Source organism: Cibotium barometz, chromosome 35 (genome assembly GCF_041138505.1).
Source record: "Cibotium barometz isolate CiBa-2024 chromosome 35, ASM4113850v1, whole genome shotgun sequence".
NCBI classification, from domain to species: Eukaryota; Viridiplantae; Streptophyta; class Polypodiopsida; order Cyatheales; family Cibotiaceae; genus Cibotium; species Cibotium barometz.
The window spans coordinates 11,744,461-11,770,404 of NC_141080.1; the positions used below are offsets into that span (position 1 = coordinate 11,744,461).

The 25,944-nt window shown below is 44.1% G+C and overlaps 1 protein-coding gene across 2 annotated transcripts in view; it reads right to left on the reverse strand.

Annotated features, from left to right (window-relative positions):
• Nucleotides 1-2,651: 2,651 nt before the first annotated feature.
• LOC147618160 (uncharacterized) overlaps nucleotides 2,652-25,944 on the reverse strand; it is a 35,544-nt gene continuing 12,251 nt past the window's right edge. For both annotated transcript variants that reach the window (XM_086774587.1, XM_086774586.1), the window contains 2 exons: nucleotides 14,407-14,515; nucleotides 2,652-3,117 (listed from right to left, as the gene is read on the reverse strand). In XM_086774587.1, the coding sequence (XP_086630713.1) occupies nucleotides 2,936-3,117; nucleotides 14,407-14,515 (291 nt within the window). In that variant the 3' untranslated portion in view covers nucleotides 2,652-2,935. The remainder of the gene's footprint in view (nucleotides 3,118-14,406; nucleotides 14,516-25,944) is intronic.

Here is a 25,944-nt window from a genome sequence, read left to right on the forward strand (position 1 = left end):
ACCCTTCCTTTGATAGGCCGATACACATACTCTTCCCTTTTATCTTTCCTTTTATATATTGATATATGTACTCTTTCTTATGAGGCATATGTACCATATGCACCCTTCTTTCCATAAATCCCTACGTAAATTCTTTTTTCTAGAGGGCTCGCCACCTCTATTTGTGAGAAAAGGGCCAGGATGCCAAAGCCTCAAGAATGTTTCCTGTCGGCTTCCGAGCCACCCTGCAACTTCCCCCACTGGTCCTGGAGGCTATGAATGATGTCAGCCAAGTGCTCCTCATGGACTCCGCAAGCGGAGTGTGGATGCCTTCGCTGGCTTTGCTGAATCTAGCTCTCCAGATGTGCCAAGCAGTAATGCTGCTCTACAAATCTCCCATCTCTAGCACGAACCCAAAGCCTAATGATCAGTAGATGGGGTTGCGACCACTTGGCACTATAGACAACCTGTGTGGTTATTCTCTTCCCCTCCCCTGGTATGAGATAGCCTTCTCCTCATAGTGCGACCAGCCAGATGAGAAGTGCATATTTCTCCACCCCTTGATTTTTGGATCCTCACCCCGTACATGGAGTGCGAATTTGTATCTAGCCCTTTGTGGTTGTACTTAGCCATTCATGGTTGTTTTTTGTTAACTAATAGAAAGATTGTTTTCCCGTTAAAATTTTTTCTTTTTCCTAGAACAGATATACCCTTCCATTGATAGGTCGACATGTATAAGACAAGCATACCCTTCCTTGAAAAGGTCGGTACACAAACCCTTCTCATGAATCGATACAATGTATATGCATGGCATCACATTCACAGATGTACTCATTCTTAGTTGATTGGACATACGTACTCATCCTTAGCCACATTCTAATCTTTCAAGAGATGTACCTTTCCTTTGATGATTTGGTACGTGTACTCATCTCTAGTCACGTTTTCATCTTTAAGGTGGTATATCGTATAGATCAATATGTATACTTTCTTTTGTTAGGGTAGGCATGCCATTTCTTATATACATCAAAATATTTAATCTCTCTTGTGGGACACACATACTCTCTCTTTGATAGGTTGATATGCATACTCTTCTCATGCATTGGTACGGCATACACTTTCTTTGGTTCAGCATTTACATTCACATTCTCTAGTTTGCTCGGCAAATTTATTCCTCTTTAATCATGTACCCTTTCTTTGATAGATTGATCTTCTAAAAAAAGCATACCTTTCCTTTAATTGGTTGATACATGGGATAAGTGTACCCTTCCTTCTATAGATTGATAGCTATACTCTTTTTAGTAGACTCATATGATAAGGTAGGTACAAGTACTCTTTTTTTTAAATATTACGAGGGATATTTTAAAAAAATTTATTTTTTAGTGAGGGAATGGACAGACCACATACCATTTAGGCATGCAGGAGGAGAGGGCCATGGCGGTGTAGGGCAATAGCCCTTACTGTCCACCTCTTTCTTGTTACCCTCCTCCTCATAGATCAATATGTGCTCTTTTTTTTTGGGACAAAAGTACCCTTCCTTTGAAAGGTCATAATGTACTCTTTTTTGTGGGACATGATTGGGCAAATGTATTCATCTTTTGTCACATTCCTATCTTTTAGATTGACTCTTCCTATATGACATTACAAAAATTGATATGGAGATGCCGATTGAGAAAACACATGGCACAATTGCCCAAATATTCTAGTTCCAATACTTTTAAGTTGTAGCCAATTGGCCCACAACCAATTGCAATATTACACACCCCATAGTGCACATGCAAAAAATCAAATCAAAGATAATTCTTAGGTTCCTTAGTGTTTTTCATCTTCTAAAATCAACATTCCTATTGGATCGTTACTGCAAAGAAATCCAAGCCTTTGGAAGGACCTAATGTTCACAATTTTATTGGTTAATGCTTGCAGTTCGCAATTTTTCTTGATGTGTGCTCATACCACAAGAGGTTCATATATCACTTTACAATACTTTGTGTTTGTTGATATTAAGAAATCTGAAACTTTAAGGAAATGTCCTCTTGAAAAATGAACATTTGTTGAATGTTTGCAAAGATGGGTGCAAGTTGGATCACCTAGTGAAAAAGGGATTTTTACTTTCTTTGTGATTCTGCCATTGAAACACCTTGAGTCTCAAGGTTTAATAAAAAAACATGTAGGATGTCACCTGTGAGATGGTCTTTTTTATTAGGTGTACTTACAAGCTTTACAGTTATAGGGCATTTATTATATTAGCTTTTAATGTGTTTGATATAGATGTGAACATCCTTGGGCACCGTCTCGTGAACAATACGCTTGGCAACACTAAAATGAACTAGCCACAATATACATAATCACTGAAAGATACATCATTGCTTAAGACAAAATGCAAAAGAGAAGCAGTGCATGGTGTCAAATGTTCATCTTAAAAGTATGCCAACATGTAAAATAGACCTAATTTTTAATACCTTTTACATGCCAGTAATATAGGGGGTCTCAGGTTTCCTTTAGTCTTTCCAAGTATCTAAATGTTCTACTTATTTAGCATTGTTATGCATATTCATGATGACTCATGACGTTGCCCTAAATTAATTCACCAAATTTCTTCCCTTTCACAAGAGGGATGTAAATGCTGGTATCACAAAAATTAACTGCAGTTTAAAAAAATGAGTGAAATCTACTTAGACCATACAAAATTTAATTACTCCAAATTGAGTTGTCTTTACAGACATCTCCCCCCCGCCCATCAGACAGGCAGAGGTTAAATTGGGGAAATCCCCTGCACATGATGAGATCTCCCCTTCTAGCAGGCAGACATTATGTTTATAAAGCCCCTTAGTCTTTGTAACCAAAAGAACTTAATGCTTGAACAATATGGCCATAAATTGCATGACTGCATAGAGATTACAAGGTCAGATTATAAGCCTTTTTATTGTAAAATCAGTCAGAAACCATAATCTCATGAACACTAATGTTCGCTGAAGCTTATGCCTGACTCATCCCCAGGTTCAGTAAGCAACTCAAACTTTCCTGATGCTGGTGGAGTTGCTAAGTTATGAACAGATCGTTGTACATGAGAAACCGCACAATATCCTACTTCATACACGGTCACCCCTCGGAAATGTGAAACTGATACCCCCACTCCTTCACCTGTTCACATTAAACAAAACAATGTTTACCATTTAACCTTCACAAGCATGTCATCCAAGGCAAACACTCAGCAGAATGTGAACACAAAGAAACAGCATGAAAGTATATCCACTTGCTTTCCCCTAATGGTGTGCCCTTGCAGCCCTGGTCCTGAACAGCTCCAAGAGTCCAATCAGAGTTCTATGTCAACAGCCAGGCTCTCCCTCTGGTTCTCGACCTCTAGAGCTGGGGCATGTTTCCCCTCCTCTTTGAGAGAGTATGCTACAGTTCTCACACTCATTTCCCATTGTTTGGTCTCGCCTCGCGGCCCAGGTCCTAAACAGCTCCAAGAGTCCAATCAGAGTTCTCTGTCAACAGCGAGGCTCTCCCTCTGGTTCTCGACCTCTAGAGCTGGGGCATGTTTCCCCTCCTCTTTGGGAGAGTATGCTACAGTTCTCACACTCATTTCCCATTGTTTGGTCTCGCTTCGGATGCTTTCCCTTAAAGATAACTCCATGGATCCACACCGTCATCCTTGACCAAGGCTATTGCCTTTTTCAGAGGCTTCTTTCCACCTCCATGGCTTCCCTTGAGGCCATTACTGCAGAATTTCAAGCAGCAAGACCAACCCGAGGCCAGCAAGCCGCACCTACTGCAACAATGCATCGACGACAAAAGGTTATACTGCTGATGTAAACTGCACATGGGACTGCATTATTGCTGAGAGGTACTCCCACTGATGGTCAATGGCTGAACTTAGCAGATCTAGCACTAAATGCCTAACCAAGGCCCATCCTTAAATAGATGCATAACTGCTGGTCAGGCCAGTCTAGGGTTGGTGGGCAGAGCACACCCCGGTAGAGGTATTGCACACATCCCCATAAAGATGCCTCCAACTGGATCTGCACTTGGGTACCTTCTTGAGCACCTGATCTGCTCCAATACAGTCCCTAAACTTAACCATGTTACTCAATGGCACCGATGTTGAGAAGATTTTAGCCTTTTAGGCTAAATTACAAGCTTCTTTTGAGATGTTGGATTTGGTCCGTTGTAGTTTTATTTGGGCATTTAGTTCTTACATCGTGATAATGGGATAGTCATGATGCAAAGACTACTTAAAAGGTTTAATCTTGAGGATTGCAAGCATGTCTACATTATTGAGACAGGTGCCAGGCTTAGCATTCAAGATTTTGGAGAGCCTTTTGATCAGACACCATATCAGCAGGCTGTTGGATCATAGTCACATGGGACGCGAAATGGGAACGCGGACGGAAAAGATTGAGAATGGCCATTCCCTGTGACTATAGAGTGACATGGGACAGGAATGGGAACGGGAAGATGCTGCCATCCCCAACATTCCCGAGTCTAAAAATGCCCATTCCCTGTGACTATGTGTTGGATGCCTGATCTACCTATGCAACATGCAGGTAGACATTCAGTATGGGGTGTCAGAGTTGAGTAGATTTATGCATTACCAAGAATTGGTGGGCTATCAAGCGGGTTTTCTGCTACTTACAAGGCACCTAGTTCCTTGGATTGTTCTATCGGAGCGTGCGCGCGCGCGCGCGCGGGGGGGGGGGGGGTGGAGTGGAAGTCATAGCTGCATGCCTTAAGTGATTTGGACTAAGTAGGATGTTAGGACACCCGAGTGTTCACTAGCGGATTTTGTTTCATCTTGGTGATTCATGTATATCATGGCTCAGCAAAGAAACAACGGATGATGGCCACTTCGAGCTTTGAAGCTGAGTGCAGGTAGCAATTGTGGAGTGTGTATGGCTCAGACGCCTTTTGGCAAATCTTGGTGTTGGACAGCAACCCCCCACCTCCATCTCCTATGACAGCCATAGTGCATTGGCCGTTGTGAGAAACCCAGTGTTTCATGCTCGCACAAAGCACATTGAGGTGCATTATCATTATCTCATGGAGAGGCTCATTGTCTCTACAGAGGAAAATGTGGCAGATATGTTCACGAAGGCTCTCTCACGAGAGAAGTTCGAAGTTTTTCGCAAAGCTTTGGATTTGGAGATTGACCAACCAGATGATCCTTGTACATGTTCACATCATCACTATAGGAGGGATGTGTAGCCATTTATATGGTAGTGATGTGTGGACCTACTTCTAGGGTGGGGCACTTTTTCCTACTAAGGAGGTTTTTCCCCTTGAGCCTATGTACACTCTTATGAGTGTGTAAGTGACCTTGTCATGGCCTTCATTTGTAATTCACTAATTCTCATCAATCTACTTTGAGTGTTGTCCTTCTCTCTATCTCTGCTTGCTTGTTGCATCTCTGTGTGAGTTGCTACCTCTGTCTCCACTCCAAAAGAAGTGAGTGCCACATGGACATGGATCTCAATGTGTAAATGATGACCAACAAACTCTCTTTTGTCTAACTCACATAGAGGGTGCTCTCTGTTGGACTGTTAGATAACCCATGAGAGACCAAGTATTCGTGTATCTTCTCATACCATACCTGGGAGCCTGCAAGGCCATACAAAGCCTTCCATAACCTGCACACTTTGTGTTCTTGACCCTTCCGAACAAAACCATGAGGCTGAGAAATGTATACCTCCTCGTGCAATAACCGTTCAAGAAGGCAGTTTTAATGTCCAATTGATGCACATTCCAACCATGATGTGCTGCCATAGTGCACATGATAGTGGTCATACGAGACGTGGTCATGAAGAGGTTCCATCGTAACCTATGTCTTTTTGTTGTGCATAGCCCTTTGCTACGTGTCTTATAGCTACCATCATACTTTCTCTTGGATCTTATAGACCCACTTCGTACCAAAAGCTTTCTTGCTGAAAGATGAGTCAACTAAACCCCAAGTGCCATTCTTCAAATTCTTGCTGCATGGCATGAATCCAATTCCAATCCTCTTGTGCTTCATCAAAAGAGACTAGCTCTCCTTCATCACACAAGTTGCTCATAAGAGCATGATCCATGTAATGCCCAGATGCATGGTGAGAACAAGCACATGTTCTACCTGCCAAAGGAGCCCCCACATTGCTGTCCCAAAAGGTTAGCAACAGCCAACGAGGCAATGATTTAGCTTGCTGAATTGCTGTCTTTTCTTCTTCCACTGCATCATCAATGTCTACCTGACTAATGAACTTGATGTCTAGCATTTCTGGTTGCCGATTTTCAGCATCTGTGGACTAATTTCCAGCAACGATGGGCTGATTTCAAGTCATAGGCTGAGTGTCGAAATGCCCAACACCTCATATAAGGGGAGGAGAGTATCAAAGAGATCATGTGAGCCAACAGTTTGCTGTTTTTTGCGTTCGAGTAAGGGCTGAGATGAATTCTCTACAAAAACAATGTCTCGACTAACCATAATCCGTTGAGAAGTAGGATGGTAGAGACCGTACTATATCCCACAAAGATACATTTCACTCTCTTGTCAACAAGCTCGTGAGGTGCTATTCAAACACGAGCATAAGCCAAGCAACCAAAGACACTCATATGAGCCACTGATGGCTTTCTGTCATGCCAAGCTTTGTAAGGAGTGATCGTCTGCAAGGCTTTTGTTGGACACCTGTTTAGCACATATGCTGCACAAATAACAACTTCCGTCCAAAACCTATGAGGCAAATTCTGGCCTTTGACCATACATCGTGCCATCTCCATAAGACACCTATAATTTCTTTCCAATTGTAACATGCAATGGAAGTATTCGTATTGGAGGATCCTGTCACACAAATGCTCACACCGTCTTCTGTATCCTAAGTTTCGCGAGTTTAGCAAGCAACGGAAGTATTCGTATTGGAGGATACTTTCGCTACATGTTACACCAATACACCATTCCATTGACGTGTATGAGACACGGTACATTGGTGCTGAATTCCCCTCTCAGACAAGTATACATTAAATTCTTTGGACATGTACTCTCTCCCTCAATCTGTACAAAGGGTACCAAACTTTACAAGGAGATAAATTTTCAGCCATAGAAACAAAGTGTCTAAAGCATGTAAAAACCTCTAGCTTTGCCTTCAACTAATATAGCCAGGTATGCCTGGAGTAGTCATCAATAAAAGTCACTATGTATAAGTTATAAATTCTGGACAACCCTTGCTGATCCATCTTTCAGGAATGATATTGCCCAAAATGCACCCCTCACATACATGTTTAACACATGCCTCAAGCTTTGAAAACTTTCACACCATCTCTGGCCTTTTAACGCGTAACAAATTACCAAAATTCAAGTGACCGATGCAGGCATGCCATAGCTCCGTGCCACTCATAGCACGTGTGGCAATAACTAAACAAGCATTATGTGCTAATCTTTCATATATGTCCAACCTGTAAAGTCCATGGCTTAGAGTACCGGATACCACAATGATGTCTCCATCACTTCAGTCATGAATTGTACACATGTCATCAACAAATCTGACCACTAGGCCAGCCCTAGCAATGGCGAAGACTAATAGCAAGTTCTTTTAATGCCTCGAATAAACAAGACTTCTGAGAAAGTGATTGTCCCACCATTTGCAGCAGTGAGCACAACCTTACCAACTTTTTTCATTGGATATGAGAAATAGTTTTCACATGTTGACTGTGCCTCCTTGAGGAGGAGACTCGAGGGAGGAAAACAAATCACACAACAAGTAATGTGCTTACTAGCACCACTATCAAAATACCAAACATACTCATTTGTCACTAACATGCATACAACATGGATAGAAAGGTCATAGTTGCAATGCACAATGAGTGCCTAATCTTCATGTGCATTGTTCGGTGATTCCTTCTTTTCATCACTTGGTGTTGATGCATCAACCACGGTCCACAACCATGCCTCACTCTTTCTTCTCCTTCTCTCTAATCTTTTTTTTTTTTTGCATTTATTGATATAATTGCTTGGCTTCCGACAATAGTTGCATTTGCCTTTCTTCTTAGGCTTATCACCCCCCTTGTTGGCATCCTTGCTTTTGGCTTATAGCCGTCCTCACGAAAGGCTTTGCCTTTACCTTTTTGACTAACAGTGAATGCCTAATCTCCCACACACATACTAATCTGGTTTTGCCGAAATTGCTCTTCTTGCAAGAGCACTCCAATCAACTCATCAAACGTAAGGGCATTGGGGTTACCCTTCATCATGAGCCGAAGTGTGGATGCAAAACCCTGGTATGAATCCGATAAAGCTGTGAGGATAGTAGACACCAAAAATGAACTGCTAGAATAGACCTCATCACTACATGCAAGCTATTCCTTTGAGATCTTTGATCCTTGTGAGAAACTCATCCATTAAGTCTCTCTCATTCATATGCTTGGACTCTAAATGCTTGCGCAAGTAGGCAACTTGTGCCTTGTTACGCACCTGGTAAAGTGAAGTAAGCGCATCCCGAGCCTACTTGGCACCTGTGGGAAGCTGATCAACACTCCCTATCAAAATGGACAGAGCTGAGGAATCAGAATGAATATCTTCCTTTTCTCCTTGTGGTCCAATTGTAGGCACAACGATATCTCTTCAAGCTCCTCTTCCAACAGTGTAGGTCCTAGGATCAGAAGACTTTGGATTACTCATAGGATGTGAGTCATGGAAACATCAAATGTATTGTAATGCTTGTGAAGCATAGTGCTTTTGTGTCTTTTTACTGAGCACGGTGAAACATTTAAGTTGCATGTAGACGTGTTACTAGTTATGCAATAATTAAACGCTCAATAGAGATGCTAAGTAATGCTAATCACACATGGGCCTCGTGGTGGTCGGCACCGCCTCTTGCTCTAGGTGCGGATTTCACCAGGAGTTTCAACATAGGTGGAAGATCATTAGCAGCATTACAGCTTGGCACATCTGGCAGGCATGCTACATTGAGGCCATCGTACCCTCACCCCTCCAGCAGAGACTATTAGCTGCATTTGGACAGACATTATACACACAATGTGTGGATAGCGGGACCAATTGACAAGAGACTCAGACCACATGTGGCAATGCCACGCGGCCTTCTTGCGGATTTGGAGTAATGGTCCCTCCCTCCCTCGTCAGTAGGGATCACTTGGCACTACAGGCCCCCAGTGTGGCTGTTCCCCCCTCCCCCAGATTGTAGTTTCTCTCTGAGGGAGCCAAACAGGAAGGGAGCACTTTTCTCAGCACTCAACCTCTGCAGAGGGTTGTACTTCTACAGAGGGTTGTAGTCCCCTTGGGTGGACTCTTTTTGTTAACTAATGGAAGGATCTTTTTCTTTTAAAAAAAGAACATAATCCTGCGAATACATGAAGAAGGAAGAAGTATTCACATAATCTATTGCATGTTGTGAAGATAAATGCATACTATGATCACACTAGACTCCTTTAACGCTAAACAATGCATAGACAAAAGAATGTAATACTGTCCTAGGACTTTCCTTTCTTATTCGATCTTGAGGGTACATGTTGCTCTTGAAAGCTCGTGTTGCAATGGATCTAGCTTTCAATAGGAACAACTCGCATCCTCAAGAAGAAAAGTTGTGTCTTGAGTACTTTATCTTTTCTTAATTTTGTAGATCTCCTCAGTCCGTTATTTTCATTGGGATGCAAGAGAGGACGAGTGAATTGATGCTAATAATTCTATTAAAAACGTTTTCCCTTTTTTGAGTATACAGTCAAGAAAGCCAAATTCTCAATGCTTACATATATACAAAGAATTCTAACCCTCAGTCCGCATTGAAAAAGTCATGAGATCACTCCTACTCAGGACACCAAAAACGGAAGTACACAAGACCACTTTCCAGACAAAGGTCGTTATGGACTGAACTTACATATGTCTTAACTTCTCCACATACACACACACACACACACACAAACGCGTACAGTATATACATGTGTATGTGGATATCATTAAGACAATAATGCTGGTCTTCAAGCCATTGATGGAGAAGTGTGTCTTTGTAATGAATTCTTTGGCAAAATTCAGTTTGTTCCAGGGCTCCCACAACATTTGAAGCACCTCAAGAAAGTCTTGGAGTTGCTTCAGGAAAACAAGCCTTGCATCAACAAGAAAAAGTATGCATTCATTCAGGAGCAGGTTTCCTACTTATGGTATATCATTGGCATTGCCTTGGACCTGGCAAAGATTAAAGGCTTGGTTGATTGGCCACGTCCTCAAGATGCTTGTGAGCTACACCAGTTTCTTAGCTGCAAGGATTAGTGTTAGTTCAAGTGCACGCCAAGGAAGGCTTCACCAGTGCTCCGAGGCAAAGCACAGACGGGGCTGGAGAAGAGTGGAATGAAAAGTGTAGGCTAGGAGGGCCAAATTGCAGGCTCATTCCACCCCCTGCTGGAACAGTCTCGGGATGTTAAGGTCGCTTTCGTCCTTACTTGCTCCCCATTTACGATATTTACACCCACCTCAGCAGCCCCAAAAAAAGCAAGCGAATTTCCATCAGCAGATAGAACCGGCTGCAGGTGACTGACAGAACCAGATTGATGGAAAGAACCAGACATAAGGCAATGGAAATCTGGTCGAGTTCCCGGTTTGTTAACACACAAAGAGCACATGTGAAATAACAGTGTCTTTTGAACCATTTCTTTTCTTGAATAATTGTTGTGATTCGATTGTTAGGGCAATGCCCCTCCTGGTGTGGTTGCAAAGAAATAAAGATACTCCTAACCAGACTACCAGTTATTGTCCCTAGTGTAGTATGCATAGGACATCTCTTCTTACCATTTGCATGAATTGACCGTGCATGAGTTGTGGTAGCCCATTAGAGATTCTAAGAAACACTAGCAATGAGTTCTTTCAAAAGAGACTTCGGTTCTCTTAGGCAAGACATGAAGGTAGCTTCCACCCATTTTTTCAAGCATGTTCTCATACGCAAATTGCAATGTGACTGCATGAATCCACACTTGGTCTACAGGCTTCAACAAACTTTTACACCACCAAGTTGGCAGCAATTTGTGTGGTTAAACATTGTAAAGAGCTCTTGAAGTCAAGCCACAAAAAAAGGGCTCACATTCCTGTTAGATGAATGGGAGAAGGAGAATTAGGGTTAGAGTTCATGTGTGGGAGACACACACAGAGAGAACAACAAGGGGGAGAGAGAGAGAGAGTTGTGGGGATAAGTCAACTCATGAGAATGAGTGTGTGACTCCCCTATCACACATGTATATTGCACTAGTACACATAGTGCACTTAGTACATTAAAAGTACTAAGTGTACTATGTACTATAACTTATGGGCTTGTACACACTATAAGGGTGGGCATAATGCCTTTACCCCAACAACAGATCCCACGTGCATTCATTGCATTGGACTTTCCAACAGAGTTGTTTTTCCTGTTCATCTCTTCTTGAAGAAGAGCACCCTCAACATCTGCATATGACAGCATAGCATTCGAATTGCTAGTGGCTGTCCTGAATGTGTCCCAACTCTCTGGCAAAGTGCATAAGAGAAAAGTGGCTTTGAACTCATCGTCCATTGCAAACTTTTGATTAATAACTTGGCTGACAATACCATTAAACTCATTTAGATGGGCTGTCATAGACGCCCCTTCCTTCATCTGAAGACCTATGAGTTTCTTCAACCAATACACTTTGCTTGAGGCACTTTGCTGAGCATACAAGTCCTGCAATCTCTGCCACATTCCCCAAGCTGTCTTTTCTTCACGAATGCTGAAAAGTAATGAGTCCGACACAGACAACATGATAGTAGATCTTGCCAGCTCATCCATATCTTCCCACTCTTCAGCAGTAAGAGAAGCGGGCATTACACCCCTTTCTTTGATAGGCTTGTGCTGCTTCTTCTAGAGCAACACATTATAGCACTGGGTTTGCCAAATATCATAGTTATGTGAGCCTTCAAGCTTCTTGATGTGAAGCAATGAAGAGCTCTCACCTGTGGTTGCCATAGCAATATGCAACCTGTCAATGCCTGACTCACTGCAAAATGTGCAAATACTGCACCAAAAGCACACAAAGTGCTTACAGTTGTTCTCCCAAGCTTTATCTCCCACTGCGGAAGCACAAATGCAACTTTTCTCCCACTGTAAGTGATGAAATCACCAAAATCTGGTTGCTGCAGATTTAGGACAGCACCTTAAATGCGCTCTGTTGCCCTTCCAAAGTACTGTACAGCAGTACTAAGTGCTCACCAATGATGTACCAAACTTGTACCGGCAAGTACAGCAGCTGAAATTAAACCTTTTCCTCACTCAAATCAGTGTACAGCCATGCCAAAACTTGTACAAAACTGTACCAAATCTGTACCAACAGGTACAATAGCAATAAATGCTATCCTGGCTGTCCAAATGAGTGAAAATCAGACTTTTACAGTCCCGTACACTGCATACAACAGTTCCGAACAGAAATTGGGCAAAAGCCCCTTGACTGCAAGCTGATTTCTGAGGATTCAAGGCATAAAAGTCTTGCCTGCTGCTTTGCCGAGCTCAACAAGCATAAAATCTTGAAAAGCCCCTTGATTTAAGATCAATTTCTGATCATACATGGTACATTGACGCACATGAAGGCATCCAAAGTCTTTGCGATGCTTCCCCCTGGCCACATATACATCAAATACATGAAACCCCCTTGATTTACAGGCACATTGAGTGCTTCAGGCATCAACACATTATCCACAGCATCAAATGCGAGTGCCTGCATGCAAATCAACCAAATCGGCACAAAAGCCCCTTGATTTGCACTGCAATTTGCTGCAATTTTGCCCAAATGTGCGATTTCTCACATCATACAGCATGTATGACTGCTTAATTGCACAATTACATCAAAAGCCCCAAATTTCGACATCCAATTTCTTGCAAATTGATCCTGATTGTGACCAATTTCCTGCAAATTGATCCTGATTGTGACCAATGTCACCCAATTTTGCCAATTTTGCTCAAAATTGAGCAATTCGGCACCTGTACCTGCTCAATTGCAAATTGGACATGCAAATTCCAAAAGATTGAAGCAAATACCTCAGGTAATTTTCTGATTTTTTGTTGCAGGAAAGGGGGGAGGGCTTCGTATTTGCTGCTGTGCAGGTGGGCAATTTCGATCCAGGTGCTTGTCTGTAAAGATGAAAGACGAACACTTCTCCAGCCACGTTATGGCGTTCAGGAATGAAGTCAGTAAAACCACTCTCCAAGTCCAAGAGATCCCCGGAAACGAATGAGAAATTTTGCAGGGGAACACCACCTTCTTCCGAGAAGTCTTATGCAACACTGCCAAGAAAACCCCAGCAAGCTAGGAAATGCCTGTTTTTCCCCATTGAGATACAATAAACGCCTCTGAATCAGAATACTCCAGAGCACATGCAGCTGGAAAGTCGACACCTTTAAAAAAAAGAGAACGCTTTCGCCAACAAGCTTAAGAGGCACACCATGCCAAGCGTGGCGATCTTTCGCAGACTTCTTCAGCTAGCAAGAAGGCGAGGTGTCCGCCCAAGTGGCTAACGGTTGCCAGCCTGCACCACGCATGCGCTTATGCGCCCGGTGGTTTTACGCCGTCTAACGCCCATGGGAGTGATAATTACGCCTTCGTCTGGTAGCGCTACACACTTCGCTGCTCTTTCTCACGCTGCCTTACGCCTTGTGGCCACCAACGCACACAGGCGACTTCCACTGTCTTGCAGCGCCCAACACTTTGCTGCCACTGTCGTGTCCTTGCGCTTCTTCTCCAGGACTCAACTCGTCTAACGCCAGCAATAGTTCTACACACGCAGCACTGCTGCCGTGTGTCTGGATGGTGACCAGCAGAGAAATCAGGGTACGACAGCAGAATGGCTTTTAAACCAGTAGAGAAAAATCAGCACCAAGAGGGAGAGGATCAAGCCAGCTACCTAAGCTCTGATACCAGTTGAATGGGAAAAGGAGAATTAGGGTTAGAGTTCATGTGTGGGAGACACACACAGAGAGAACAACAAGGGAGAGAGAGAGAGAGAGTTGTGGGGATAAGTCAACTCATGAGAATGAGTGTGTGACTCCCCTATCACACATGTATATTGCACTAGTACACATAGTGCACTTAGTACATTAAAAGTGTACTATGTACTATAACTTATGGGCTTGTACACACTATAAGGGTGGGCATAATGCCTTTACCCCAACATTAGATCCTTTACTCTGATAAATACAAGCAAGTGATGGGTCATGTGTTATATCGCTAAAATTCGTTTAATGGCTTGAACACCTCAAAACTCAAAATTGACAAAAGCATGGCTTCAATTTTATTAAAAGAACTACCCATGAAGCCTAGTGGGTGAGGGGTTTCGTCTGCAAGCATGGAAACCTGGTTTTGTATCCCTCCAGCCTAAACTTGTGCATAGCCCATATAGCTGCCTGTAGCTAAATAAATAGATAGCCTCCAAAAATAAATAAAATGTAGTAATTCACTTACCATGTGTGACACACAAAACGTTCTCTTTTGGAAACATATCTGCAATAGCATGAAATGTCTCTACATATCTCTTATAAGCGGCATCAAGAGTCTCTGGCCAGTTAGGCAGCTGCACAAACATTTCAAATCCATCAATCCCATAACAATTTCACTATGGCAACCGCGAAAAAGGCATCAACAAACAACATTTCACATGAAAAAAGGGCACTACTCATTCAAAGTAATGATTTTGGTCTCGCCAATGCACAGTCATCCTTCAACAAGATGATGATGGCATTGATGCCAGTGTTTGACCCATAGCAGAACGTTCACAGGCATAAGGATGGGAAGCCTAAAATTAGGCAATGAAACAGCCAGGTAGTAACAGCAGGAATTTAACTGTCTGTAGTATATATGAAAAGTAAAATTGGGGAAGAAAAGAGTAGAAACAATGGTTTAAGTAGAGGAGAAACTTGGAATAGATGATAATTTGAAGGAAGTATTTTATGAAGTTATATCATTGTGTTCACACACATTTATTATGGTGTGTGAAGTTTGAACATAACATGATGGATACCAATCATTCTAAGCAATTGGGCACCTCCCCCTTACTTTGGCCAAGACGCCCTTCCCATGGGATATGTGGGGTGCCCAAAGAAAGACTAGATTGTTCTTGTTAGCAGACATCTCCTGTCTGTACCATATTACTCAGTAGGGAGTGAGGGCCATTGTTGTGGGTGTGCCCGCCCGTATAGGAGCTTTCTCCATTTTCCCCCATTGTCCATGTTTTTTCCCAGTTTTGCTAGGAGTGGGGGGGCTGTATGAGCTGGCCGACTGCTGTACCTGCTGGCTGACGTGTATCTCCAGGCCGATTGGTGTTTTTCTGCTGTCCGACTCATATTTTGTTGGTCGACTGCTTTTATGCTTCCAATCGTGGACCCATTCAGGGCTGTCGGCCCAGTTGCTACTGGCCGACTGGCTGCCCTACTTGTATATATAGCATGCCTTGCCCCCTCACTCAGTTTGTACTGGATTCTGGTCTATATAGCAGAGTTTATACCACCTTCTCCTCTCTTTCATTTCTGTACTTCTGCTCTCAGTACTTTGTCTCATTTCTGCCCATTTTGACATGGTGTCAAAGCCCCAGGTGGCTTGAAGATTCAGAGACGGTGAGAGCATTCGGGACTGCTGCGTTTAGTGCTGACTGGAGTATTGCTGGGCTGTTCGGGACGTGGAGAAGGGGCATCACTGTTAGACAGCCACCTTACATTTATTTGTAGCCTCTTCTTCATATTTTTTTTCCCACCCACCCTCCCTTCACAAGACCAAGTAAACCCCCGAGATGGTAGATTTCCTCGAGATGGCAAAGAAACATGTGAAGATCCCCACCCTCCCAACATTCCCAGTGGACCAACAGTTGGACGGGAACAACTATGGCATCTGGAAGGTAATGATGGAATCTGTCTTGGAGCCTTATGATCATTGTGGTTGGAGTTCCAAGGCCAGAGTTGGAGGAAGAGCTTTCACTATACACCAAGAAAGAGCGGGAGGCTCACGCACAATTGTCGGATCATGTCAATGCCCATGTGCGTTATTTTATCTTCCTCAATTGCACACCCCAAGTGATCAACCACATCAAACACGTGACACTGGCCCGCGGGATTTGGCAGCACTTCGCTTCTTTGTACGATAGGGTGTCACCCATGAAGAGAATTTCCTTGGAAGTGCAGATGCGAGTGATGAATCCTGCAAAGTCTTCGACGAAGCAAGAGCACATCAACAAACTCCAAGCTCTTCAGCAGGAGGTTCTTCAGGCTAGGAAGGAGATATCATCAAATAGGCTTGGAAGGAGATATCATCAAAGGATATGGCCATCACTTTCCTGTCTCATCTATCCCCTTAGTACTCAACTTTCTATTCTTCTTTGATCACCAGTGGAAGGCTTAGCACCATTACATGGGAGGAGCTTGTGCCGATGGTTTTGGACCAAGAAGAACAGTTTTTGAACCCTCCACAGGGTGGAGGTTCTGAGGCTTTCACTGGCCAGCGGTCGAAAGGCTGCAACAACAACAATGGCAAAGGCAAGTCTTCACGGGTGAAGTCTTCTGAGAAGAAGCCGACTCAGAGCATGATGCTTTGAAGGCCGAGCAGACCTATAACCATTGTGGCCAGAAGGGTCATTATTGGAGGAAATGTCCTCAGCGGAGTACTAAGAAAGGTGTTGATTCCTCAACTGAGACCGCAAAGATTCCAGCTTTTGTGCACTTGGAGATTATGGACACCGAAGCTTCATCTTCTTCGAGCATGGAGGCAGTTGCTCTCACCGTTGGGTATACTCCGGAGTGGATTCTAGACAACGATGCTTCCAAGCACATGACTCCATCCCAAGAGTGTTATAGGATCTTCGAAGGCAAACAGGTCACATCTTTATTGGTGACAAATCCACTATCTCGATTCATAGTGAGAGGAGCAGGTTGGAGATCATTCCCGATGGCAGAGGGGGGAAGCATTCCTCCCCGGTTCTTTATGTTCTCTCTCTTGGTTTTCATCTTTTGTTAGTGCATGACGTTTGCAAGACTGGCATGCGAGTGGAGTTTGATGAGCGTTTTGTTGCTCTCCGGGGCAAAGCAATAGGCAAAGTTTTTTGGGAAGGTAGAGTGGAGAATGGGATTTACAAACTCTCAACACTCTCTTCTCTTATAACTGCTCATCTCAGTGATTTGACGCTCTCAGAAAATCAACACGTTGTTGTTTGCACCCGTCTGCTGCTGTCCTAGCATTGCTGCTTGTCGTGGCTTGGAAGATTGTGGTGCCTGTTGCGCTGTTGTGCACGCTTGCCACGAGCTGTTGCGCTGCTGTTGATCTCCTCACGCTGGCCATGATTGTGGTCGCCATTTCTGTGCGGTGCTGCTACTGTTGCCCGTTGTTGGTGACGTGCAACAACGGCTGTACAAGTGTTGTAGCGTTATTTCACTATTGTAGCGGGTTGTTCTCTGTGATATGCTCGCCGGTTTGGTGGCAGCTGCTGTTGCCCCGCTGTTGCCCCCGCTGTTGGCGAGACGTCGTTATGTTACTCTTCTGGATGATAGATCTTGTCACCTTTGATAGCCAGCTGTGTGCGAGCTATAGATTGCGCAAAGAAAGAGAGAGATTACTCTCCTCACGTCAGAGTTATGTACAGCTTGTCCAGTGATATTGCCGTGGGCACTGTTGATGGCGGCGTTCCGATTGTTGTGCGCCGTGAGTTTAGCAATCCACTTTAATAATTCAAACTTTAAAGAGATGAGAGAGAGATATATGAGAACTGTACACCAGATTGGGTCTTAAATTACCCACTGAAGGGCCCCCTATCCCGACAACGAGATAGTATTTGCTTTATTACTTTAGAGAGAATGACTATGGACTGTAGATAAGCCAAACGCAAGATCTCGGAGGATCGAAAGCCTGGCTGAACTGTACACGACTGTAGAAACACCTCAATGAACTGATCTCGAGCCTATGCACTGTTCCCAAGGGCATGAGGAAGGGCTGCACACCTGAAAAGATGCAGGGAGGAAGAGAGCTTGAGCTCTTGCAAGCGCACACACACACTCACAAAACCCTAATAGAGAACACACACAGGGTGAGAGGTTGAAATCTTCTTCTTCTCTACTCAACACTCAACACACCATATACAAGATAAGAGTACACACATATGAAAGGTACTCAACCAAATACATACACGGGTTCTCTATAGTGTGAACCCGACTAAATGAGCTGGCGTTATAACTATGCTAGTCTCTAGAATGGCTGTCACACAGCCTGTCATCCCACTGGCCGCATATCTCCCATGATCTCACCAACCATGCCAGTGGTGTAAGTGTGGGGCCTATCCCCCAGGCAGGTCATCAGTGGCCACCGCCTCACTAGACGAGCTCGATATCTCAACACTCCCCCTCGAGCTCAACTCCATCTCATGTACACCAAGCGAAGCCCTGAATCTGTGGAGCTTCTCTGTACCCAATGCTTTGGTGAAGATGTCAGCTACCTGATCCTCTGTACTAACATAAACAAGGTCAAGGTCTCCTGCCAAGACCTTCTCTCTGACGAAGTGGTAGTGGACCTCTATGTGCTTCGTACGAGCATGAAAAACTGGGTTCCTGGCCAACTGTATACTGCTAATGTTGTCACAAAAAATGACAACTTGTCTATCCACTGATAGACCCAAATCTGCAAGTAGCTTTCTCAACCAAGCTATCTCACATGCTGCCATAGCAGCTCCTCTGTACTCGGCCTCTGTACTGGATAGAGCAACCGTAGGCTGCTTCTTGCTGCTCCAAGTCACAACAGCACTCCCCAAAGAAAACATGAATCCACTGGTAGATCTTCTATCTGAGATACTACCAGCCCAATCAGCATCTGTGTACCCATGTACACATATCTCTGTCCCAGTCTCATAGAATAGTCCACAATGCAAAGTAGACTTCACATACCTCAGTATGCGTCTCACTGTATCCAAATGCGGTTTCCGTGGAACCTGCATAAACTGACTCACCAACCCAACAGCATAGCTCAAATCTGGTCTGGTGATCGTCATGTAGATCAAACTTCCTACTATGCGCCTATACATAGTAGGATCCTCCAAGATCTCTCCTGAATCTGCACTCAACTTGCCATTCTGATCCAATGGCACAGAAATAGGCTTACAGCCTGTCATACCATACTTGGACAACATGTCCAAGCTATACTGTCTCTGCAGTAATCCAATACCATGTGGTGACCTAATCACCTCAATGCCCAAGAAATATCTGAGCTCCCCCAGATCCTTCATCTCGAACTTCTGTCTAAGCAAGATCTTTACATCAAAGATCTCTGCATCATGGTCCCCCGTAATGATCAAGTCATCTACATAGATGACAACAAGCACAACTCCTCTATCACCATGTCTCACATACAGCGAGAAATCTGCATTGACTACATGAAAGCCAATAGTGACAAGATATTCAGAAATCTTGTCAGACCACGCTCTTGGTGCTTGCTTTAAGCTATACAAGGCTTTCTTCAACCTGCAAACATGCTCGGGGTGACCCACATCCTCATAACCAGGTGGCTGCAACATATACACTTCTTCTTGCAAATCCCCATGCAAGAATGCATTCTTTACATCCATCTGATGTAAAGACCATTGCTTTGACGCAGCCACTGCTATCACAACTCTCACCGTTGCCATCTTGGCAACTGGGCTGAAAGTTTCCTCATAATCAATCCCATATGTCTGCGCATATCCTTTGGCTACCAATCTAGACTTGTACCTGTTTATGCTTCCATCACTGTTATGTTTAACTTTGTATACCCACTTGCATCCAATGGCTTTCTTGCCTTCAGGCAATTGCACTAAATCCCAAGTCTCATTTCCATATAGTGCATCCATCTCCTCATCCATAGCTTTCTCCCAATACACATTTCCAACAGCCTCATCAATGCATGTGGGCTCTACAACCTGCACAACCTTTGCCATATATGCATAGTGATGTGCCACATAACCATCATATGTAAATCTCTGCACAGGGTTCTTCACTCTCCCTGATCTTCGCAGCTTTTCATTCATGGCTTCCATAGCCTTCTTTACACCAGGTGTTCTCATAGCTGGGATCCCAAGCTCCTCATCAAGGCTCATATCTGAGCCACTAGACTCTCCATCAACATGAGAATGCCCTGCAGAAATGTCAGGCATACCAAGGGGCTCAACCACTTTCTCTTTTCCTTTACGTGATGTACTAATCACATTTGCAGGACTGGTATTATGACGCAGCCTGCCACTCCATGGTCTATCAACAGACCCACTAGATGAGGACTCTCCTGGTCCACTCAAAGACTGTGATTGCTGACCTGCATTCTGTGCAACCACACTTCCACTGACATCAGCCCCGACAGCTTCTTTTTCAGCAGCATACCAGCTGCTCATCTCATCAAAGACAACATCCCTGCTTACCCTCAACTGACGTGTAGCAGGGTTATAACACCTGTATCCCTTTTGCTCAAGGGAGTATCCAATAAACACACATTTTTCAGCTTTTGGATCCAGCTTAGTTCTCAGCTCATCTGGCACATGCACATATGCAATGCATCCAAAAACTTTCAGATGAGACAAATCTCGTTTTCTGCCAGTAAACCTCTCCTCTGGAGTTACATCATGTATGGCTGCAATTGGAGTCTTGTTCATGATGTATACTGCTGTAGAAACAGCCTCAGCCCAATAGCAATGCGGCATATTCTTCTCTTCCATCAATGCTCGCGCAATCTCAGCAATGTGCCTGTTTTTCCGCTCAGCAACTCCATTTTGCTGCGGAGTGTATCTGCATGTCAACTGTCTCCGAATACCATTCTTCTTCAAGAATTCAGAGAACTCTTTGGAGAAGTACTCTCCCCCTCCATCTGACCTTAGGCACTTTACATATTTCCCTGTTTGCTTTTCAACCAAAACTCTGAAATTCTGAAAGTGAGTGAACACCTCACTCTTCTCTTTCATGAAATATACCCACACTTTCCTTGTGTGGTCATCAATGAAAGTCACATAATACTTGCAGCCTCCCATAGATATGGTCTTCGTAGGACCCCATACATCTGAATGCACAACATCTAGTGCATTTCTGCTCACATATCTGTTACGTGGAAACACATGCTTTGTTTGCTTCCCAAATTGGCATGCTTCACATATTTTCTGCATACCTTCCACTTTAAATTTTGGCAGCCCTGTCACAATTCCTTTTGTCTGCATAGACTTCAATCTCTGCACATTTACATGTCCAATCCTTTTATGCCAAATGTCTGTGTCTGCAACAATTCCTGAACCATTTGCAAACATCGCAGCACTCATCTCAGGCATGTCTACATCCAACGTAAACATTCTGCCTACTCTGTTGCCTTTTGCAACCAACCTACACTTGTCTTTAAAGTCTTCAACATAACATCCATCAGGGTTAAACCGAACCTGCAAACCCTGCTCAATCATCTGGCCAACTGAAACCAGATTCTTTGTTATGTTCGGTACATGAAGTACATCTGCAAGGTACTTCACTTTGCCATCCTGCATAGACAATGGCACCTCTCCAACATGGGCAATTGGATGAGCCGTGTCATCCCCTGTTTCCACAAAACCTGGTCTTTCCGGGTTTTTCATCTCCTTGAACCACTCCCCATGACTCGTCATGTGGTTCGAAGCGCCTGAATCCACATACCATACATTATCTTTTTGTGCTGCATCAGCATTTTCAGACATGGCATTCACGACATGCTGCATAACAAACAACCTTTCATTATCCTCATTATTTCTGCTTGAGGATGCATAGTTGTTTTGCTGCACTTTCCCATTTTGCATGTCAGCCTGCTTCTTATAATATTCTGCCTGCACATGTCCGGGCTTACCACAATAATAGCATTCACGTGCATCATTATATTGCCTTTACCAATTTCCACAGCCTCTTTGACTCCCCCTGCCTCTGAATTTGCCTCTTCCACCTGTGTGTTGTTGTTGTTGTTGTTGATTCTGGGACTGTTGTTGTTGCTGCTGCTGCTGACCATAATTCTGATTACCTGTTCGGCCACCTCCTTGACCGCGTCCACGGCCTCCTCTACCTCGTCCTCTTCCTGAACTCGTGTAGAAGACCTGTTGCTCTGAACTGTTTTTGCTTTGTGAAGACTGTTGGTCTTCACCCAAGCTCTTCTCTTCGATAATCAGCATAGACACCAAATCTGTAAAGTTGGGAATGTTTTCCCGAGTCTGAATGGACGTCTTGAACGCCTTGTATTGTGGCCCGAGACCACGTAGACAGACTTCCACCTTATCATCATCATCTACTGACACACCAATAGATGCAAGCGATTCCACAATACCCTTTATCTTCAGTGCATAGTCATTCACAGACATGCTCTTTTTCTCCACAGTATGAAGTTCATTCTTCAACTGTATCTTACGTGCCTTGGTATTTGTTTCATAGAGCTTTACCAAGGTGTCCCACGCTTCCTTGGGGGACTTGGCATCCTGAATGTGCCCAATCATGGTGTCCTGTATACTAATGGAAAGCCAATACATAACTTTCCTGGCTCCTTGGTTCCAGTCTTTAAACTCTTTCACATCTGCAGCAGTCGGATTTATATCCGGTATCTCCGGTGCCTCTTCATGCTCACCTTCTATGTAGTCCCAATAGCCTTTTCCCATCAAGAAATTCGTCAACCTGAACCTCCAAGCATGGAAGTTATTCTTGTCAAGCTTCTCGGCCACAATCTGAGTTATCCCATCATTTGACATCTTGCCAAACACACAATTTTACCAGAACCAGCACTCTGGTTTTTCTGCACAAACTACTGTATTTTCTGCAGCGGTACTGTAGTACTCTCAAATGTCATAACCAGTGACTTCAATGTGCATACATACACCCAATGGCAACTGTAGACCTCTTTGCAGCACCCACAGTGTCTGCACAGTCAATCTGTGTTTCTGCAGTTCTTAAAACAGAGTTCTGCAGAGAATCGATGACTTACCCGCAGTGCTCGAAATCGCCTGATTTCTGAAAAACGGAGGTCCAGACGCGCCCGAAACGTGTTTTCGGCCCTGATATATATCAATCCGATAGGACTGTATAGTTGCCCTATAGCTTTACTCCCGCGAAGAAAGCTCCTCAATCAGAGACCGTTTGCCGGTGCCTCCCGTAGAGCTCCCGACAAGGGTGTAGTCACCAACACAATAGGGAAGAGTAGTTGAAGCTCTTACCCTCGTACCGCTTCCTGTGGTTCTCTTGCTTGCAGCTCAGCCCTTAGCACGAACCAGGCTCTGATACCATGAAAAGATGCAGGGAGGAAGAGAGCTTGAGCTCTTGCAAGCACACACACACACTCACAAAACCCTAATAGAGAACACACAAGGTGAGAGGTTGAAATCTTCTTCTTCTCTACTCAACACTCAACACACCATATACAAGATAAGAGTACACACATATGAAAGGTACTCAACCAAATACATACATGGGTTCTCTATAGTGTGAACCCGACTAAATGAGCTGGCGTTATAACTATGCCAGTCTCTAGAATGGCTGTCACACAGCCTGTCATCCCACTGGCCGCATATCTCCCATGATCTCACCAACCATGCCAGTGGTGTAAGTGTGGGGCCTATCCCCCAGGCGGGTCATCAGTGGCCATCGCCTCACTAGACGAGCTCGATATCTCAACAATACCTGAGGCTGAGAAAGGACTGCGATGGACTGTTCTAAGCTTTGTAACTATGCTGTAAATGCTTATGAATGATATGTTACCTTCACCAGATGATGACTGTAGCATGTATGGATGATGCACAGAGGGCGGAGGCACTGTTGTAGGACTGATGCTGGACTAAAAACGCAGGCTGGTCTGGACTGAACTGCAGCCGGCTCTGATCTGTGCAGAAACGTAGAGATATGTGCTGTTTGGGGCCTGTAGAAGTGCTGACTAGCTGCGCCTATGACCTGACTGGCTGCGCCTAGGATCTGCAAGGACTGTAGAGCTGCTGGGCAGTGTGCCTGGACTGCTGCGTTGAACTGCACGGGCTGATTGGAAGCAAACGCAAGATCTCCAGGGTGGAGAAGCAAATGCAGAAGCTCCAATAGGGTTGGATTAGTCTAGGGCTGAAGGCGTGGATGCTCCTAAGGCTGAGGATGAAGGCGCCTAGCATACTGGAGACTGAATGGGAGAGCTAAGCCATATGCAAGCCTATTTATACTAACTAGGGGCTGGTCAAGTTGGCTGGTCAACTAGGGGCTGGTCAAGTTGGCTGGTCATTTATTTAATAAAGTTTACGTTTATAAATGACATTAAATGCTAAATAAATACCATAAAATATGGAAAAAAACACCAGATAAATCCTAGTAAATTCCCTAAGGCTTCTGGGATGTTCTAAATGATGCAGGCATATGAATGCATATTATGCAGGATGCAGAGTGCTTTTTGATGCAAACCCTAAGGCTTCTACTGACTCTACATGCATGAATGATTCTCTCCAAGTGGGTTAAGGGACTTGACTGACTGACTGACCCGCTAAGGCTAAGGAATGACCTACGTAGCTCGTGCCTGACTTATCCTGGACTGAGGATGTACAATGGGGTCACGGCGTACAACAAATATCATCCTACTGGGTTCTAATAATGTACAAATGTTGCACTGCTGATGATGAGCCAGTTTGTCACCATGCACTGAGTGCAGAGTGCATGTGACAAGACATGACACATGGCATACACTTATCTTATCTAGTTATAAGGGGTGTTTACACCTAAGCAAGGAGAGGTCTTTCCTCAACCTAATGTCTTGAAGTTGCGGAAGGAGACCTATCATCCATTGCTCTAAAGGTTTTGTTGTCTGAACAATGGATTGTTGACTATGGACATGGATCAACACAGAGTCAGCTCCACTTCTAATTGCTCATCGGGTCTGGATATGAGAAATGGAGTGGAATTTTAGGAATGCTCCTATTCTCAGGAATCATGATAGACTCACGTAAGCTGTCAACCATATTGAGGGTGTCCTGCCTCCAATCAGGAATGGTGCAAACTCTCTAAACCACTAGATGCCAAGAAGCATGTCACACCCCATGAGGTACAACCCGTCTTAGCAGCCAACGTGGTGTCCTCAAAGTTGCCCAAGTCAAAGAGGACAATGAACTGTTGTCCCTTCGCTGCACCATAGGCACGGATCAAAGCTTTCTTTTGCCCTGTAGCCTCGCCCTCCTGCTTATCATCAAATACTGATTCAAAGTGGACAAAAGTTGAACGGCATTAGAAACCGAGGTTGGGGGTGTAGGTGTAACTTCGGCGGTGGCCATCGTAGAGAATGGCTGCTTGGTGGCCTTCTCAACTTGCCACTTGGACAATCCTTCTTACTACGCCCCTTATGATGGCAGAAAAAACATCGGTTCTCTGCCTAGTATCGTTTTTCTCTTCTGGGTGGAGAGAATATCTTGTAATGTCGTCCTTAGCCTTCTCCTCAAGCACTTTCTTAGGTTTTAAACCTTTGTCTTGCTGATTGCCTCAGGTGCTCTAAGAATCTTTCTTACTTCTCTTATTATTCTTGTTATTCTATGATCCCTTACCTTGCTGAGATGATTGTTGCTACTATTGTTTCGCTGGGGTTTGGGCTTGCCTCCATTCAACATCATCTCTTGATTTTGAGCCAGAGTCAAAGCCCGATCGTAAGATTGAGGCTCGAAATTCCGTATGGTAAACTTGATGTTGGTATCCAACCCCTTGAAGAATTGCTTACTTTTCTTCCTTGGATTTTCCCAACTGTTGTGCCATGGTGATGACTTTGTTGGAGTATGTCAGTATGGGTGACCCATTTTGGGAGAGTCGGTGAAACTCGTTGGTGAAACTCGTCCTCAAGATTGGTCATGTACTGGGGTGGGAGGAAACTAGTTTTGAGGTCAAACACAAAGGTGTCCCATACGTAATTCGGTGCCCTTGTGGATGGATCTACATGAAGACACGACTAATGCTGCCACCAGGTAGCAACCTCCCCAATGAGGTGGTGCCACCAAGTGGATTTTGTTTGTGGATT